The sequence below is a fragment of the Hyla sarda genome, chromosome 3, assembly GCF_029499605.1.
Source record: "Hyla sarda isolate aHylSar1 chromosome 3, aHylSar1.hap1, whole genome shotgun sequence".
Classification (NCBI taxonomy): domain Eukaryota; kingdom Metazoa; phylum Chordata; class Amphibia; order Anura; family Hylidae; genus Hyla; species Hyla sarda.
Genome location: NC_079191.1, coordinates 253,618,248 through 253,635,431, shown reverse-complemented (window position 1 = coordinate 253,635,431; position 17,184 = coordinate 253,618,248). Strand labels below are relative to the sequence as shown.

The 17,184-nt window shown below is 43.5% G+C and overlaps 1 protein-coding gene across 5 annotated transcripts in view; it reads right to left on the bottom strand.

Annotated features, from left to right (window-relative positions):
* The window catches only part of SMPDL3A (sphingomyelin phosphodiesterase acid like 3A), a 163,918-nt gene that overhangs the window by 29,885 nt on the left and 116,849 nt on the right, over window positions 1-17,184 (bottom strand). For all 5 annotated transcript variants that reach the window (XM_056563300.1, XM_056563299.1, XM_056563301.1 and 2 more), the window contains 2 exons: window positions 4,451-4,664; window positions 3,313-3,457 (listed from right to left, as the gene is read on the bottom strand). In XM_056563300.1, coding sequence (XP_056419275.1) covers window positions 3,313-3,457; window positions 4,451-4,539 — 234 coding nt within the window. In that variant the 5' untranslated portion in view covers window positions 4,540-4,664. The remainder of the gene's footprint in view (window positions 1-3,312; window positions 3,458-4,450; window positions 4,665-17,184) is intronic.

Here is a 17,184-nt window from a genome sequence, read left to right as displayed (position 1 = left end):
TGCATTGACTCAGATAGGTCTCTTTTAAGAGGTTGAAGTCAGTAAATAATTTAGCTAGTCACATCAGAAAACCTTTGTATAATTTACATTCATACTGAACCACTCACTGAGATACATGATTGCTAAAGAGAAAACAGGGAGAACAATATTGTATAATTTATAAAGTAACAGATCTTCACTGTTCCTTTCCTCTTGGGATCTCATTAGTAACATGTACATAAGAATTCCCTTAAGATCTGCTGTACAAAGCTGAGGAAGGATTGCTTTACACCTTTTGTTTCATCCCTATAATTCTGTGTGACAATATTGCATAAATATTTAATTTATATAAATAATAAAATTCTTACATCGGGCCCTTATTGATCTGCCTATAACTGAAGAGAATCTCAAAGCCCTTTTCATATTGATTCACTAAGTGGTCAGAAGCTGTGATTGTATGAAGCAAAAGTAAAGGGATATAAACCGTAAGCAAATAACAGGACTAAGTGTAATACTATATCCATTCACACACATGAACATTCGACTGGACCAGACAGGGCTGGACCAAAAGGAAGGCAGCGTAGACGGCTGTTTAGGGCATCGTGAAGGGCACAATTTATAGAATCAAAAACAAAACAACCTCTTGTTGCCTGACCTGCTGATAATGTTATCTATGGTGCTGCTTGTGCAAACAAATACACTCACTGTTTGTAAGGTGGTCACTACAGTGGTCCCTCAACATACTATGGTAATCCGTTCCAAACGGACCATCGTTTGCTGAAACCATCGCATGTTGAGGGATCCATGCAATGTAAAGTATAGGACAGTGGTCTACAACCTGCGGACCTTCAGATGTTGCGAAACTACAACACCCAGCATGCCCGGACAGCCAACGGCTGTCCGGGCATGCTGGGAGTTGTAGTTTTGCAACATCTGGAGGTCCGCTGGTTGAAGACCACTGGTAGAGGAAGTTGTACTCACTCAGTTGTCCCCGCCGCTCCGGACCTTCACCGCTCGTCACCGCTGCCCTGGATGTCGCCGTCCATCGCTGTCGCCGCGTCCAAGGTGTCCCCAACGCTCCGGTAAGGCGTCTGCTTCCCCGGCATCCGCGCTCTCTGTCTCCACCATCACATCGCTACGCAGACCGCTCCTATTGGATGACGGGGCGGCGTGCGCAGCAACGGGATGACGTTGATGGAGAGCGCCGACGATGCAGGGGATCCCGAAGAGGATGCGCCGGAGCCCCGAGGACAGGTAAGAGACATCACCGGAGCTCAAGGGGCACCGTAAACGGCTATATAACGGATAGCTGTTTATGAGATGGCCTCGACATAAAAAGCATCGTATGTTGATGCTGCCTTCAACATGCGATGGCCTCTGAGAGGGCATTGCATGTTGAAATTATCGTATGTCGGGGCCATCGTAGGTCGAGGGGTCACTGTATAACAAATCAGCACCTGATTGTAGGGGGTAAGCTTGGAGGGACTTTCTATGCATGTATATGTTTTATATAATAGAGGTGAAGGATGTAGTCAGGAAAAGTGCTGCAGGAACCAGTGGACCATCGCAGAAATATATGGTAGGGAGGCCAAATGGCCCTCAGATAAGCACTGTAGTGAGAATGGGAAGTATTTATTATACTTAAAACACTAAAATTGTTGAGGAAATATGGTTAGAGGTAATTAAAGTTATTCCATTTTTCTAACAGTTATCATTGATACTGGATATGAAGTAGGCCCTCTGAGTTGCCAAAAGATTTGACATGGTGCTAAACATGGCAAGTGGAATATAAGAGATTCTGAGTTCTTCACCCTTCAAGGAAGTGTGGATCTTCCCACAGGGAATCCCCAGGTTACAGATGTATGAATGGGCTAAAATCATCAATTTTCTGTATATATATATAATTTGCTGTGGGTGGGGAAGAAATAATGTCAAATGAGCATGGGTCAGGACAGGCAAAGTTAGGTTAAAGGTGAGAAGCAGGTATAAGTCAGTGAGGGCAGCAGATAAATATCCTAATGGACCTTATCACTCGGGCCCAGAGCAATAAAGAGGCATTCATAATATTCTGGGCAGCAGTTGATCGAAGTGGCTTTGGGGGTATTGCCTTCTTCAGCACTCAGTATAGATATGTGCCCCGAGAAGAGCAGTGAATTGGGAGAGGATGCTGTGCTTGGAGATCTCACCTACTAGGTGATATTACTGTGGTGCCCCAGTACTGGAGTGCGTACTTTCAGGTAAACATTGCTTCAGGTACCTGCGATAGGCCCTGCTGCTCAAGTGATGCTTTGGTATTCATTGTAGTCTTTACCTGTTAATTTATATTGTTTTGCACTGTTTCTTTAAGGAATGTACAGGATATCTGTTAGGAGGCATGATTCAGAGTACCCATGTGACCCCGATTGCCCAATGGGAGACCCCCTAGCTAGGCCATATATAGTGTAGGGGGGTGAGAAGTTATTCAGTGTTCAGTGTAGAGAGAGTTTAGGAGTTTGGAGAGTCTAAGTGTGTGTGGAGTGTAGAGCTCATTGTGATCTGCAGTGTGAAAAAGAGACAGCAGGAGTGTGAGGTGATTAAAGGGAAGCCTAAAGTAAATCTTCAAGCAAGTGACCAGACCATCCTGCAAGTGTTCCCTGCCCAGGAGGACTCAGAAATTCCTAATTGGGAGCACAGTAAGTCAACAGGCCACAGTGCTAGTTCATACCCTGGCGGTGTAACGTTAATTGGACACTATCAGAATCCTAGTGTGGGAGGCCTCAGAATTAGGTCTTAAGTCACAAGCCTGCAATAAGTAATGTCAAGTGGGTGTAAACTACAGCAAGTCTACAGGGCTCCCAATGGTTACTCTGCATCTCCTCTACTCTAATCTGCGCTGTGAGGATTGTAATAACTACTCCTGCTTCAGTAAAGACAGTTATCCGCAACCTGGCATTGGTGTATTTATTATCCTGCGCCTGGCCCAGGAGAAGCTGTCCTATCCTTGGGCCGTGTAAGTTAACAGTGCCCTGGCGATCATATCCGAACACCTTACACAGTACCCCTTAATTGAGCGCCATGTTACAATGGCTCCACTAAGTGTGTGTTACAAAATGGGGAAAAATAAGGGGAACTCAACTGGAAAGAATAGGCCTAAAATGTGTATATAAAGGACTATATTAGAGCATCATCAGTGCACTGGTAGTGAATACATGATTTTATCAGTTGCTTACTACCAGCTTATGAATAATAGATGAGTCTGGTAAAAGTTAAATAAAACAGTATACAGTTTTTCCTCCAGTTTAAACTTAAATAAATAAAATAATCTGATTGCAAAATGTAAAAGTAGAAAAATACCTGGGGCCAATAGTCATGGTTGCCTAGTGCCGGAAACACAAGCATATCAGGCAAAAGGCTACGAATAGTAGAGGTCATGTTCCCAATAACATCTATCACCATTTTTGTGGACAGCTCATCTGCAGGAACATGAGGCGGACTATCGCTGTGGAAAAGAAAAGTGACTACGATTATGTAAATACTGATAAACAATGGAGCTGTTTATCTTAAAAAAGTTCACATATTACTTAGAAACCTCCATGTTTTTTATACTTCTATGAGTTACGCTTATGCTAATGGCCAAGTTAAAGCACAGTTTGCTGGTAGAAATATATATTTTTAAAACGCAAACTGGTTTCTCTTATATTTGTAACATCCCAAGAATGCAACCAGATATAAAGGCTTTGAACACCTTTGCACTAGTTTCATTTATTATTTATCATTTGTTTCCTGAATGCAAACATTAAGGGGTTTTCCCACTAAGAAATTTGTAAATTCAGACAAATTAGAAACTGGATGCAAACTGAGTATTAGAGGGTTTGAAAATGATTGAAACTGAATATTGTAGACATAAACAGTGCAAAACATTCAGATGGACCATGAATAGATTGACTCCCGGCACCCCCTAAACAGTTAGCTATTTCAAGGGTCCGCTGCACTTATGCAAACTCTGATGCCTCTCAATGTTTACCAGCAGTCGTCCTTCCATCACTGCCCATATAGTAGCAGAGGTGCAAGTGAGCGGTGCAACACTGAAATACCTTGCATTTCCAATAATAAAAGTATGGCAATGCATGGTTGAGCTCTAGTAAACATTGAAAAAACAGTGGCACTCACATGACCACCGTGGCCCCTTTACAAAGCTGATCGGCAGAGGTGCCAGGAGTCAGACTCCTGCCTCTTTAATATTTATGTCCTATCTGGAGACAGGATAACCCTTTAACTCTAGGTAACCTCTATCGTAAAAAAAATAATAATAATTCAAATGTGTACATTATAGCGTTCAAAAATTTAGAATATTTTTGTTGTTTTTCTGTTTCATACTATATTTTCCCAAATAAAGCTATAAAGCATACAATCAGAATTATATTATTAGCAGATACATTCCCCTTTAAAATTGCTATGCAAGCTCTTTAAAGTGGCAGCCATTATTATTTACCCAGTCCATATCATGAAGTCAACTTTTTGTTCAGATGTTTTTACATATTGTATTGATGATAAGATAAGTCCATATGGGGAATCACACATAAAGTCTCCAAAAATTCCAGGACTGGAGGCATTGACACCTTTAGAAGACAAGCATACTTTGGTGTGGTCATCAGTGAGGTGATATGAGAAATCCAAATGAAGGTCAGAAATATGCCAAAATTGTCCTAAAAGTAATGCAGAAAACAGAAGTTATGCATCTTGTGCACCAGATATGGACAAAGAAAGGCAAATCTGATCTGATTTTTTACTAATATAACATGTGCTGGATCCATGCTTTATGTTTGAGCTTAAACATAGGTACCTAAAACTGTAAACAAAATTACATGTGTAGATTACATAATGTTAGGCCCCCTTCACACTGCCATTGCGCCCCATCAAGAACGGCCATTAAAGTTTCTTTTTTTTTGTGTGCCTTTAACGGATATTCTTGTGATGGAGCACAATGGGCAACAACTGGTCCCGACGGCTCCCATTTACTATTATGGGGTCAGTCGGGCGCCATTGTGTTTTGAAGGGAATAGTGAGAGAAAAAGACAGCACAAGGAGTATTTTTCTCCCGCTATTCTCCCCGGCTCCCTTGACGGGCATCACACTGCCGTGTTATGAGCCTTATTTAAATGAAAGTACCAGAGTCAGAAGCTGTATATTATCATTATATTATCATGGACAGACTTTTTCATTTAGTAATAAAATCTCATGACTGAGATATTTTTAATTTTATGTAAAAAATCATGACCAAGATAATTGGTATTGTGATCCATGGATGTGTAGCTTTCTTGCTATTCTCAGTACTTGAGATTATATGGTGTTGCACTATAACAACTAGACTAATATATTTGCAATGATCCTAATTAGACTTGTTTAAGAACACATTCGTATATGTGGAATAATATTTTGCAAATTGTTCAAAACTGAAGATTATAGCCTAGAATTAAAATAAATATTATGCCGACACACATGGAATTAACCCCTTAAGGACTGAGCCCTTTTTCACCTTAAGGACTCGGCCATTTTTTGCACATCTGACCACTGTCACTTTAAACATTAATAACTCTGGAATGCTTTTAGTTATCATTCTGATTCCGAGATTGTTTTTTCGTGACATATTCTACTTTAACGTAGTGGTAAAATTTTTTGGTAACTTGCATCCTTTCTTGGTGAAAAATCCCAAAATTTGATGAAAAATGTGAAAATTTAGCATTTTTTTAACTTTGAAGCTCTCTGCTTGTAAGGAAAATGGATATTCCAAATAATTTTTTTTTTATTCACATATACATTATGTCTACTTTATATTTGCATCATAAAATTGATGAGTTTTTACTTTTGGAAGACACCAGAGGGCTTCAAAATTCCGCAGCAATTTTCCAATTTTTCACAAAATTTTGAAACTCGCTTTTTTTCAGGGACCAGTTCAGGTTTGAAGTGGATTTGAAGGGTCTTCATATTAGAAATACCCCATAAATGACCCCATTATAAAAACTGCACCCCCGAAAGTATTCAAAATGACATTCAGTAAGCGTTTTAACCCTTTACAGGTTTCACAGGAATAGCAGCAAAGTGAAGGAGAAAATTCACAATCTTCATTTTTTACACTCGCATGTTCTTGTAGACCCAATTTTAGAATTTTTGCAAGGGGTAAAAAGGAGAAATTTTTTACTTGTATTTGAAACCCAATTTCTCTCGAGTAAGCACATACCTCATATGTCTATGTTAATTGTTCAGCGGGCGCAGTAGAGGGCTCAGAAGGGAAGGAGCGTCAAATGGTTTTTGGGGGGCATGTCACCTTTAGGAAGCCCCTATGGTGCCAGAACAGCAAAAAACCCACATGGCATACCATTTTGGAAACTAGACCCCTCGGGGAACGTAACAAGGGGTAATGTGAACCTTAATACCCCACAGGTGTTTCACGACTTTTGCATATGTAAAAAAAAATAAAAAAATTTACCTAAAATGCTTGGTTTCCCAAAAAATTTACATTTATAAAAAGGGTTAAAGCAGAAAATACCACCCAAAATTTGAAGACCAATTTCTCCCGATTCAGAAAACACCCCATATGGGGGTGAAAAGTGCTCTGTTGGCGCACTACAGGTCTCAGAAAAGAAGGAGTCACATTTGGCTTTTTGAAAGCAAATTTTGCTCTGGGGGCATGCCGCATTTAGGAAGCCCCTATGGTGCCAGGACCGCAAAAAAAAACCACATGGCATACCATTTTGGAAACTAGAGCCCTCGGGGAATGTAACAAGGGGTTAGGTGAACCTTAATACCCCACAGGCGTTTCACGACTATTGCATATGTAAAAAAAATAAATACATTTTACCTAAAATGCTTCTTTTCCCAAAAACTTTACATTTTTAAAAAGGGTAAAAGCAGAAAATACCCCCCAAAATTTGAAGTCCAATTTCTCCCGAGTACGGCGATACCCCATATGTGACCCTTAACTGTTGCCTTGAAATACGACAGGGCTCCAAAGTGAGAGCGCCATGCGCATTTGAGGCCTAAATTAGGGATTGCATAGGGGTGGACATAGGGGTATTCTACGCCAGTGATTCCCAAACAGGGTGCCTCCAGCTGTTGAAAAACTCCCAGCATGCCTGGACAGTCAACGGCTGTCCGACAATACTGGGAGTTGTTGTTTTGCAACAGCTGGAGGCTCCGTTTTGGAAACCGTGGCGTACCAGACGTTTTTCATTTTTATTGGGGAGGGGAGGGGGGCTGTGTAGGGGTATGTGTATATGTAGTGTTTTTTTTACTTATTATTTTTTGTGGTAGTGTAGTGTAGTGTAGCGTTTTTAGGGTACAGTCGCACGGGCGGGGGGTTCACAGTAGTTTCTCGCTGGCAGTTTGAGCTGTTGCAGAAAATTTGCTGCAGCTCAAACTTGCAGCCCGATACTTACTGTAATCCTCCGCCCATGTGAGTGTACCCTGTACATTCACATTGGGGGGGGACATCCAGCTGTTGCAAAACTACAACTCCCAGCATGCGCTGACAGACTGTACATGTTGAGAGTTTTAGTTTTGCAACAGCTGTAGGCACACTGGTTATGTATCACGGAGTTACTCAGTGTTTCAAAACCAGTGTGCCTCCAGCTGTTGCAAAGCTACAACTCCCAGCATGTACGGTGCATGGTGTACATTGACTGCTGAGAGTTGGAGTTTGCCACAGCTGGAGGCACACCGGTCGTGAAACACTGAGTTAGGTAAAAAAAAAAAAAAAAAAACTCTAAGTTTCACAACCAGTGTGCCTTCAGCTGTTGCAAAACTACAACTCTCAGCAGTTACCGACAGCCAACGGGCATGCTGGGAGTTGTAGTTATGCAACCAGCAGATGCACCACTACAACTCCCAGCATGCACTTTAGCTGTTTGTGCAAGCTGGGAGTTGTAGTTATACAACAGCTGAAGGTACACTTTTCCATAGAAAAAATGTGCCTCCAGCTGTTGCAAAACCATAAGTCCCAGCATGCCCATAAGGGAATGCTGGGAGTTGTGGTGGTCTGCCTCCTGCTGTTGCATAACTACAGCTCCCAGCATGCCCTTTTTGCATGCTGGGAGCTGTTGCTAAGCAACAGCAGGAGGCTGTAACTCACCTCCTGCTGCTGCTCTATCGCAGGCTGTCCCTCGCCGCCGCCGTCGCTCCTGGGGCCCCGATCCCAACATGAACGCCGGGGATCGGGGTCCCCAGCACCCGGGGTCGTCTTCCCGCACCCGCTCACGCCCTCCGGAAGAGGGGCGGAGCGGGTGCGGGAGTGACACCCGCAGCAGGCGCCCTGATTGGTCGGCCGGTAATCCAGCCGACGAATCAGGGCGATCGTGAGGTGGCACCAGTGCCACCTCACCCCTGCAGGCTCTGGCTGTTCGGGGCCGTCAGAGACGGCCCCAAACAGCCAGTAATTACGGGTCACCGGGTCACTGGAGACCCGATTGACCCGGAATCGCCGCAGATCGCTGGACTGAATTGTCCATGGCATAATGAATTGTCCATGGCATAATGACCCCCCTGGGCGATATGCCGAGATGCCTGCTGAATGATTTCAGCAGGCATCCGGCTCCGGTCCCCAACCGGCTAGCGGTGGGGACCGTAATTCCCACGGGCGTATGGATACGCCCTGCGTCCTTAAGGACTCGGAAAGCAGGGCGTATCCATACGCCCTGCGTCCTTAAGAGGTTAAACTCAAAGAAAAAAACTACAATTTAACTGACTTTTTATTGTATAAAAGTTATATGTAGGTTATATAGATGAGTATACATGCTACCCCTCTATACAGATTGGCGCTTAGCTGTTCAGGGGGAAAGGTGATAAATGTTTGGGCCAAGAATTTACTTTTAAACAAATAGATGTCTACAGAAAAGATGTGATTGGAGAAGAGGGTCCACTGTAGACCTTCAACTACAACAGACAAAAATCTGTACAAGCTAAGATATAGACACATGCACACACACACATTTCTTCAGTGAAATGCCGGACATTGAAAGCCCAGCCTAACAGTGCCAGAGGACCTGTGGTCAAAAAAAAAAAAAAAAAAAAGAAAAGAAAATTTGTAAAATTAATATATATATATATTATATATATATTATATATATATATATATAACTATCATTAAAGGGGAACTTCGGTGGAAAACAATTTATTTTTCAAGTTGACTTATTCATTAACTGGCTCCAGAAAGTTTGACAGATTTGTAAATGACTTCTCTTAAAAAATCTTAACCCTTCCAGTACTTAGCTGCTGTATGCTCCAGGGGAGGTTGAGGTGTTCTTTTCTTTCTGACTACAGTGCTATCTGCTAACACCTCTGTTTGTGTCAGGAACTGTCCAGAGTAGGAGCAAATCCCCATAGCAAACCTCTCCTTCTCCAGACAGTTAATGGCATGGACAGAGGTGGTAGCAGAGAGCACTGTGGTCAGACTGAGAACTACTCAGCTTTCTCTGGAGCATACAGCAGCCGATAAGTACTGGAAGGATTAAGATTTTTAAAAAGAAGAAATTTATAAATCTTAACTTTCTGGCACCAGTTGATTTGAAAAAGATTTTTTCCACCGGAGCTCCTTTGTAATTATCTGGTGTGCCCTAATTCCACACCTTTATACAGTTTTTTTTATATGCTGCCATTGCAAATATATGTGGTTTATAGTTATATTTAGAGATGAGCAAATTTATGAAAAATTTGATTCAGTCGATTTGCCGAATTTTCGGAAAAAATTTGATTCAGTCCAAATTTATTTGCGGGGAATCTGTATTAAAATGGCTATTTCTGGCCTACAGAAAGCCTCAATAGGGGTGTAGAACACTTTGCTTTGCTGTAATACGCATAGGGTGTGTGCTGGGTTAGTGAAATAATACTGTTATTCAGTATGACATGCAGAATAGAGGCGTCGCTTTTATACAATCACTGTCGCAGAGCAGCACAATGATGGAGGTGGCATCAGTATGAGGAGACAATATAGTGGCTGAATGACACAGCATGGAGGTGGTGGCAGCATGAGGAGACCATCTTGCATGTGGCCAGGTTAACATCCTCCGGAAGCTTGATGAAAAACTGCCACACCGCTGAGTATCTGATTTTCCCACCAACAGTCCGCAATGATTGACTGCTACTCCCAACTACTCCAGGAATCACTACCTCCCGGGAAGATAGGCTGCCGCAAAGCAGGTGGTCTACCCTGGGAACCTTTGGCCTCAAACTTTCCACTTCTGCCACCATGCTGACTTCCAACCATGCTACCGCCTTGCTGGCTCAGCTGCTGCCTCACGGGCAACCTGCAACCCTCTTCTCCTGATGATGATGATGATGAAGCCCCTTCTGCACCCGGCTCCCAAGTGCGATCAGCTTCATCATCATCGAGTTGTCTGCACATCATTGATGTCCTCCTCCTCTTCCTCAACAGTGTCTGCTTCAGGAGCCTGAACGCTCGCAACACAACCTCCCACGCCACTCTCCTCATCACTTCTTGGCTGGGCATTAGCTGCTGGCTGTCCTCTATTAGATCGTCCTCACTAAATATTGGAGCTGAACCCATAGCATAAGATACTTCCGTGAGGGAGGGAACAGCATAGGACTGAGGCAATGGGAGGACAGGGACTGTCTGAGGAACCCCCCGCCTGTTGACTGGGGGTGTCAGATGTCACTTGTGATGAAGTGGATGACCTTGTTAACCAATTGATGACGGCAGATGGGTTGCTGGTTGAGACACAACCGCTAGCTGATATCGGGAGCTCACTTCTGCTTGATGAATTCAGTCCTCTGCCACTCCTCTGGGCACGTCCTGGAACTTCTCTGCCTGGCATACTTAGTGCATATATGAGAGGAGTACAATACACTCTACTACGCTTAAAACAGTATTTGTCTACAACACCAGCAGGTGAGTACTTTTGGCTAGCCTTTCACAGTAAATAGGCCCTTAAGACTTTAACAGGAACAAAATGGTACACCATTTAGATGTACACACAGGTTACACTTAATAGGGTGAGCAGGGCACTAAAAGCATATTGTCCTCTAACTGGCTGGCTACTATTAGCTTTTAAGTTGTTGTACACACTAGTGCTGCATCACCCAGTCGCTGTGTACTACACCCAAAATTGCACTCTCTCTCTCAACTTCACTCTCTTTACTGTCAGTTCTTCTAGGCTGGATTTGGGCTTGAGGTGAATCACTGCTGTTATACACCCACACTCGAGGAGATACAACTAGGCCACTGGAGTGTAGTTGGGTGGCAGAATCAGACAAGTTTGTGACAAGACTTCTTGCAGCCTGAACTAATGGGTGGTCTTCAAGCTGCATGGGCTCCAACAGGGCCTGATAATCAGGGTTCTGGACTCCGGGACGTGCACCATATGATAGTGTCCTTGTTGGGTTGCAAGGTCACCGACGTGATGTCTTGAATTCTTACTCTGCATATATCGCCTTTTTTGTTGGCAAACTTCTGCTCGGTCTGTAACCCTTTAACCCCTTAAAGGAAAACTGTCACATATTTTCTCCCGCACTATCCACAGGTATTGGTGGATAGTGCGGGAGATGCTGATTAAAACGAGCCCTACCTTGGTCTGATCTGCATCGCCGTTCGCCCGCAATTGTAGCTTTAATCTCTGTGTATATCCTGCTGTAACTGGCAAAGGCGGGGCTTCTGCGGGCTAACAGACACTGAAGTCAGCGCCGCTCATGAATATTCATCCCTCCTGTTCTCCCTCTCTTCGCCGCTCCTAACCAGAGGGAGGGATGAATATTCATGAGAGGCGCGAGCGGCGCTGACGTCAGTGTCCGTTAGCCCGCAGAAGCCCCGCCTTTGCCAGTTACAGCAGGATATACACAGAGATTAAAACTACAATTGCGGGCGAACGGCGATGCGGATCAGACCAAGGTAGGGCTCGTTTTAATCAGCATCTCCCGCACTATCCACCAATACCTGTGGATAGTGCGGGAGAAAATATGTGACAGTTTTCCTTTAAGGACGCAGGGTTTTTCAGTTTTTGCATTTTCGTTTTTTCCTCCTTACCTTTTAAAAATCCTAACCCTTTCAAAATTTGTACGTTTAAAAATGTCCTCTTCTGACGCCTATAACTTTTTTATTTTTCTGCGTACGGGCCGGTATGAGGACTAATTTTTTGTACCCAGTTCTGAAGTTTTTATCAGTACCATTTTTGTATTAATCTGACTTTTTGATCACTTTTTATTCATTTTTTCATTATATAAAAAGTGACAAAAAATACGCTATTTTGGAATTTTGAATTTTTTTGCGCGTACGCCATTGACCGTGTGATTTAATTATTGATATATTTTTATAGTTCGGACATTTCCGCACGCGGTGATACTACATATGTTTATTTTTATTTGCACAGTTTTTTTTATGGGAAAAGGGGGGGTGATTCAAACTTTTCTTAGGGAAGGGGTTAAATGACCTTTGTTAACTTTTTTTTCCCCCTTTTTTTTCAGTGCTATAGCTCCCATAGGGACCTATGGCACTTCACACACTGATCTCTTATGCTGATCCCTGCAAAGCCATAGCTAAGGCTTGGAGCAATCAAACCCAGATCGGACGCGACGGAGCAAGGTAAGGGGACCTCTGCTCGCATCCTAGCTGATCGGGACATCGCAACTGAGCAGCCAAGAAGCGTTTACTTTCACTTTCAGACGCGGCGGTCAACTTTGATCACCGCGTCTGAAGGGATAATAGCGCGCGGCACAACGATCGGTGCCGCTCGCTGTTAGCCCAGGGTCCCGGCTATGAATAGCAGCCGGGACCGACTGTGTGATGCGGGGTCACGGCGTGACCCCGTTTTAAACACCGGGACTGGGCGCTCAGGGCGCACAGGTACGCCCTGAGTCCTTAAGAGGTTAAGGTGGTGCTGCACAGTCTGCTGGTCTGAGGGGGAAATATTAGGAAGAGAAGTATACAAGGCATCTAAAATCTCTGTAAAACAATGTCTCATAATTCTCCCTTCTCTTTTACATTAGATACAATCACTCCCTGCCCTGTAAGCACATGGTTACCCAATTGAATGGTTGATCCCAGTATCCATGTCTGGGGATTGGTTGCCCATTACCCGCAATTTGATTGAAATCAACATCATCAGGCTCACACAACAGAATAGCATTCCAATGCTGATAGAAAACACATTTAGATATGGTAGACACTTGTGACCCGATATAAATTAATGCCTCTAAAGATACACCTTCAACAACAACCGTTACAAGGGGGCAGGAGGCGACATAATGTGAGAGTCCTGACTTAGGTTGTTCTGGGGTTCGACCTGATGACTGTTCTCCTGAGGGTCGGTCCTCGACCTCAGGTTGAATCCGTTTAAATCCCAGAACTGCATATTCCAATGGCTGGACTTGTTACAGTAGGTGCAAAAGGGCCCACTATTCCCAGAATACCTATTTGGCGGAGGAGTATGGTAACTGGGGTTGCGGGGAGCAGAGGGAGGTTTTCTAGGTAAGGATTTAAGGATTGTTCACGGGAGAGTGGAGTAAGCTGGGTGGTGAGCTCCTTGACAGCTTTAGTCAATTGTTCAATTTCCTGCCTAACACTCTGTAAGTCTGGGACTGTGGCGACTGGTAGGGTTGTCTGAACTGGGGCGGAGACAGTTTACTGTGGTGGTATAGGCCATGCCGTCACCCCCATGGGTTCCTGAACAAGTGCAAATATCTTCCAATTCAGTCCCGGACTCAATTACTTGTATGGCCAGTCTTTTGAAGGCAGGAAAGGACATGTTTGGGTTTTGTGCTGCTAACATTCTCAATTGGGCCTTATCCCATTTGTTATAAGCCCCATCAATAAACCTTTCAATTAGCACTTTATTGCCCTATTTGGGAGTTATACAATCTAGCTTCTAAACAGTCCCTAGGGCATTCTGTAGGGCCACAGCATACGCTCTCAGTGTCTCACCAAGCTTTTGTCACCTTTCATATACTCAGAGATGTACCTCTGATAGAACTAAAATACCTGGTACAGCCCTTCAAAAATGTGCTCAACAGTCGCCTTCTTGGATGTTGGCCAGGTGCGGACTTCCTCTAGTGCCGGTCCCTGGAGTTGTCCCGTTAACAGTTGCACCTGTTGATTAGGAGGAAAAGAGTATTTCCTTGAAATCCCTCAGAGTAAAGGGGTCTCCATTGTAGGTAGGGAGTACAGGATTCCCCATGAATACCAGTGTGGTTGCTGGAACACCCGAGTTGTTGGTGGTGGAAGGCGGCATGGCGCTGGTCGCCGGAGCAAGTGACGCACTCACCACAGGAGGTGGAGGGGCGCTGGTGCCCTGTTGGTACGTGGAACTTGGTTCGGACATCAGAAGTTAATAGGGTGCGCTGTCGCTTTAAGGAAGATGACGAGGTGCTGCAGCAGCTTGGGGCTTACACCTGGACTGTGGGGGTGAAAATGAAGGTACCCGGTAACAAGAGGCTTTGTAACAATAGTTGCGGACTGCACAAGGATACCAGCAGCAGAGCGAGATGGCGGAGATTCTGTGTAAACGCTACACGGAAGATCCGTGAGACTTCCAGGAGTTGCAGTGCTGGGAGACAGCGCCAGAGATGAATGCAGCAGCCATGAACTTTCAAAATGGCTGCACCCAGGGAACTTTCCGTTTGGGTCTGGTCAGAAGAGTCTTCCCCTGTGCAACACAGGGCGATCCTTTTGGTTCCTCCTAGCTGTGCTGGGAAGGCGTTGTTTGCGGAGACTGATGGGGGTAGAGCTGCAGCTGCAGGGAGTCCCTGGTGCCAATTAACCCCTTCTAGGTAGGACAGCCCTATCCTTTTCACACAACACAAGTCCCGCTCATTACTTGCATCCACACAGGAGGATAACAGCCACAGACTTTCACAGTGGCAGACAATAAACTTTTCTCCTTCCCCTCTATTTCACAAGCGCCTGTTCGCATAAATGCTTTAACAGACAAAGTCCCGTACAAAACTGGAGCAATTTTTTTTTACTTTACTGAGGCAAGTTAGATGGTAAAATCTGATATAGCTCAGATTGGTATAAAGAGAGGTGCAAGATGAACCTTGGAAGCTTATCGGCTTGCTGGGACTTATAGTTGATTGTGCTGTGTATGACTGACTTGCTGTATGGCAAGCCACGCTTGACTTGAAATGAATCCCGGGGACTTTAGTGCTTACCCCTAGGCTTGACATTCATGGTTGCAGGATTAGACTTGATGCCTACTCAGATCCCCTCACAGACTCACTTCAGACTTCTCCAAACTGTACCTCAGCAGAGAATAAGACTGCTCTGACCTCTGAACTCGTACAACACTATATAAAGGGGCAGATTTGGAGCATTCCCATTGGGCAGATGTCACATGGTTCACATCTTGTACACTCCCTTAACCACAGGGTTTCTAGGGCTTAACAGGATTAAAGCAACAGGTACACAGAAAATGACAATTCATTAACCATAGTATAATATCATATTATATTGAGGTATATAGAGTCCTGAGTAATGTGGGCCCAAGACGGACACTGAAGGAAACATCTGCCACACGGGGCGGGCAGGATGCTATATTCTGTACTGGGTCACCGCAAAAAATGTTTAAAAAAAAAAAAGTTTAACGCCAATGGGTGTGGACCTGAAGGGCCTGAAGAAGCACCACTTGGCATGAAATGGCTGCTGTTGTCCAGGTATGATGCTCCTTCACTTTCTGTCTTGCACAAATCTGCATTGAGGTGTTTGCTACTTGTATGTCCCAGGCGTCTTGCAAGATTATCTATCCATGGAGAGTGCTCTGTACTTATTTTCTCACTTTAAAAACTACTACCGGATTTGACATTGCTGTTTGCCTATGCTCAAGATTTAATAGGTGGGTTATTTTTAGCTACTACTCTAAATACAAACAGCTTCCAAGTGACCCAGTAACTAGCAATGTCAAATGTCACAATTATAATTTGCATGTGGATAGACTGGTTTCTCTAGAAACCAAATAAATCCACTGTATATAATTTATTGCTTTGGCATACTTTTTATGTTAATTCTTTTCAAATGTTATTATCACTATATGTTACATGCTTTGTGTTAGTAATGCATTTGTATAACATCAGGACCTTATTGTGAAAACTAGTGGGAAGGTGAGTTGCTGCCCATAGCAAAAAGTCTATTTACCACATTTATTTTCTAACCATTTTCTATAGCTGTAATCTCAGTAGTTAATCTCGGCTCAATTCCTCAACACTTTACTTTTTTTTTAAAATATAAATGGATTCAACAGTGCCCAGAACTCCGAAGAGACTGGATGACATGACTAGGATTACATCAGAATGGCACATCTGACAGCAGTCAGACCCTATGGCCCTCATTTACTATTGCCAAACCCGACAAGTCTTGTCGGGTTGTGCGCCAGATTCTGGCACATTGCGCCAGAAATTCTGTCTGTGGCAGCATTTGCGCCAGAATTGAAAAAGCTAACTTAGTCTCCATTTTACTAAGAAAACCTGAAAAAGGGGGTGTGGCTGTCGGGAAAAGGCATGGTCACCGAAAAGGAGGTGTGTTCCAGACATTTTCACAAAAACCCAACATATTTACTAAGGTTTCCACAGAAAATGTGGTGGATTTCAGATGAGGAAAACCAGACAGATCAGAGCATGTGTAAAAAAAAAGGAAAAATACAGGGAAAAGTGAAAAATGTAGGGAAACCTTATTAAATACCATGGGGGAAAAATGGAGGGAATTAAAACCCACAAAGAAACCTACACAACACTCTTAGTAAATCAGGGCTAATGTCTATGACCAGAAAAAAAAAAAAAACTCCCCTATCACGAGTATGCAGATTATAGGGGAGATTTATCAAAACTTGTCCAGAGGTAAGTTGCTGAGTTGCCCATAGCAACCAATCAGATTGCTTCTTTAATTTATTTTATTTTATTTTTTTAAACCTCTGCAAGATGAAAGAAGCAATCTGGTTGCTATGGACGACTCAGCAACTTTTCCTCTAGACAGGTTTTGATACATCTCCTCCATATACATGTAGTATAGACTGTCTACCCACAGACCTACTTAGTAATATGTTTACAAACCCACTGAGTTTCAAGATCACTGTCTCCATGTGATCCATGTGATACTGCTGCGTCAGCTGACCAGAAATATTGTGCTGACTAATAGAAGTAAGGATTTAAAGGAGTTATCTGGTCTTTTGTTGTTGTTTGTTTTCTTGCAGACATAACACGCTGTGGCATGTGGTGCTGTATTATGACAGACAGTTC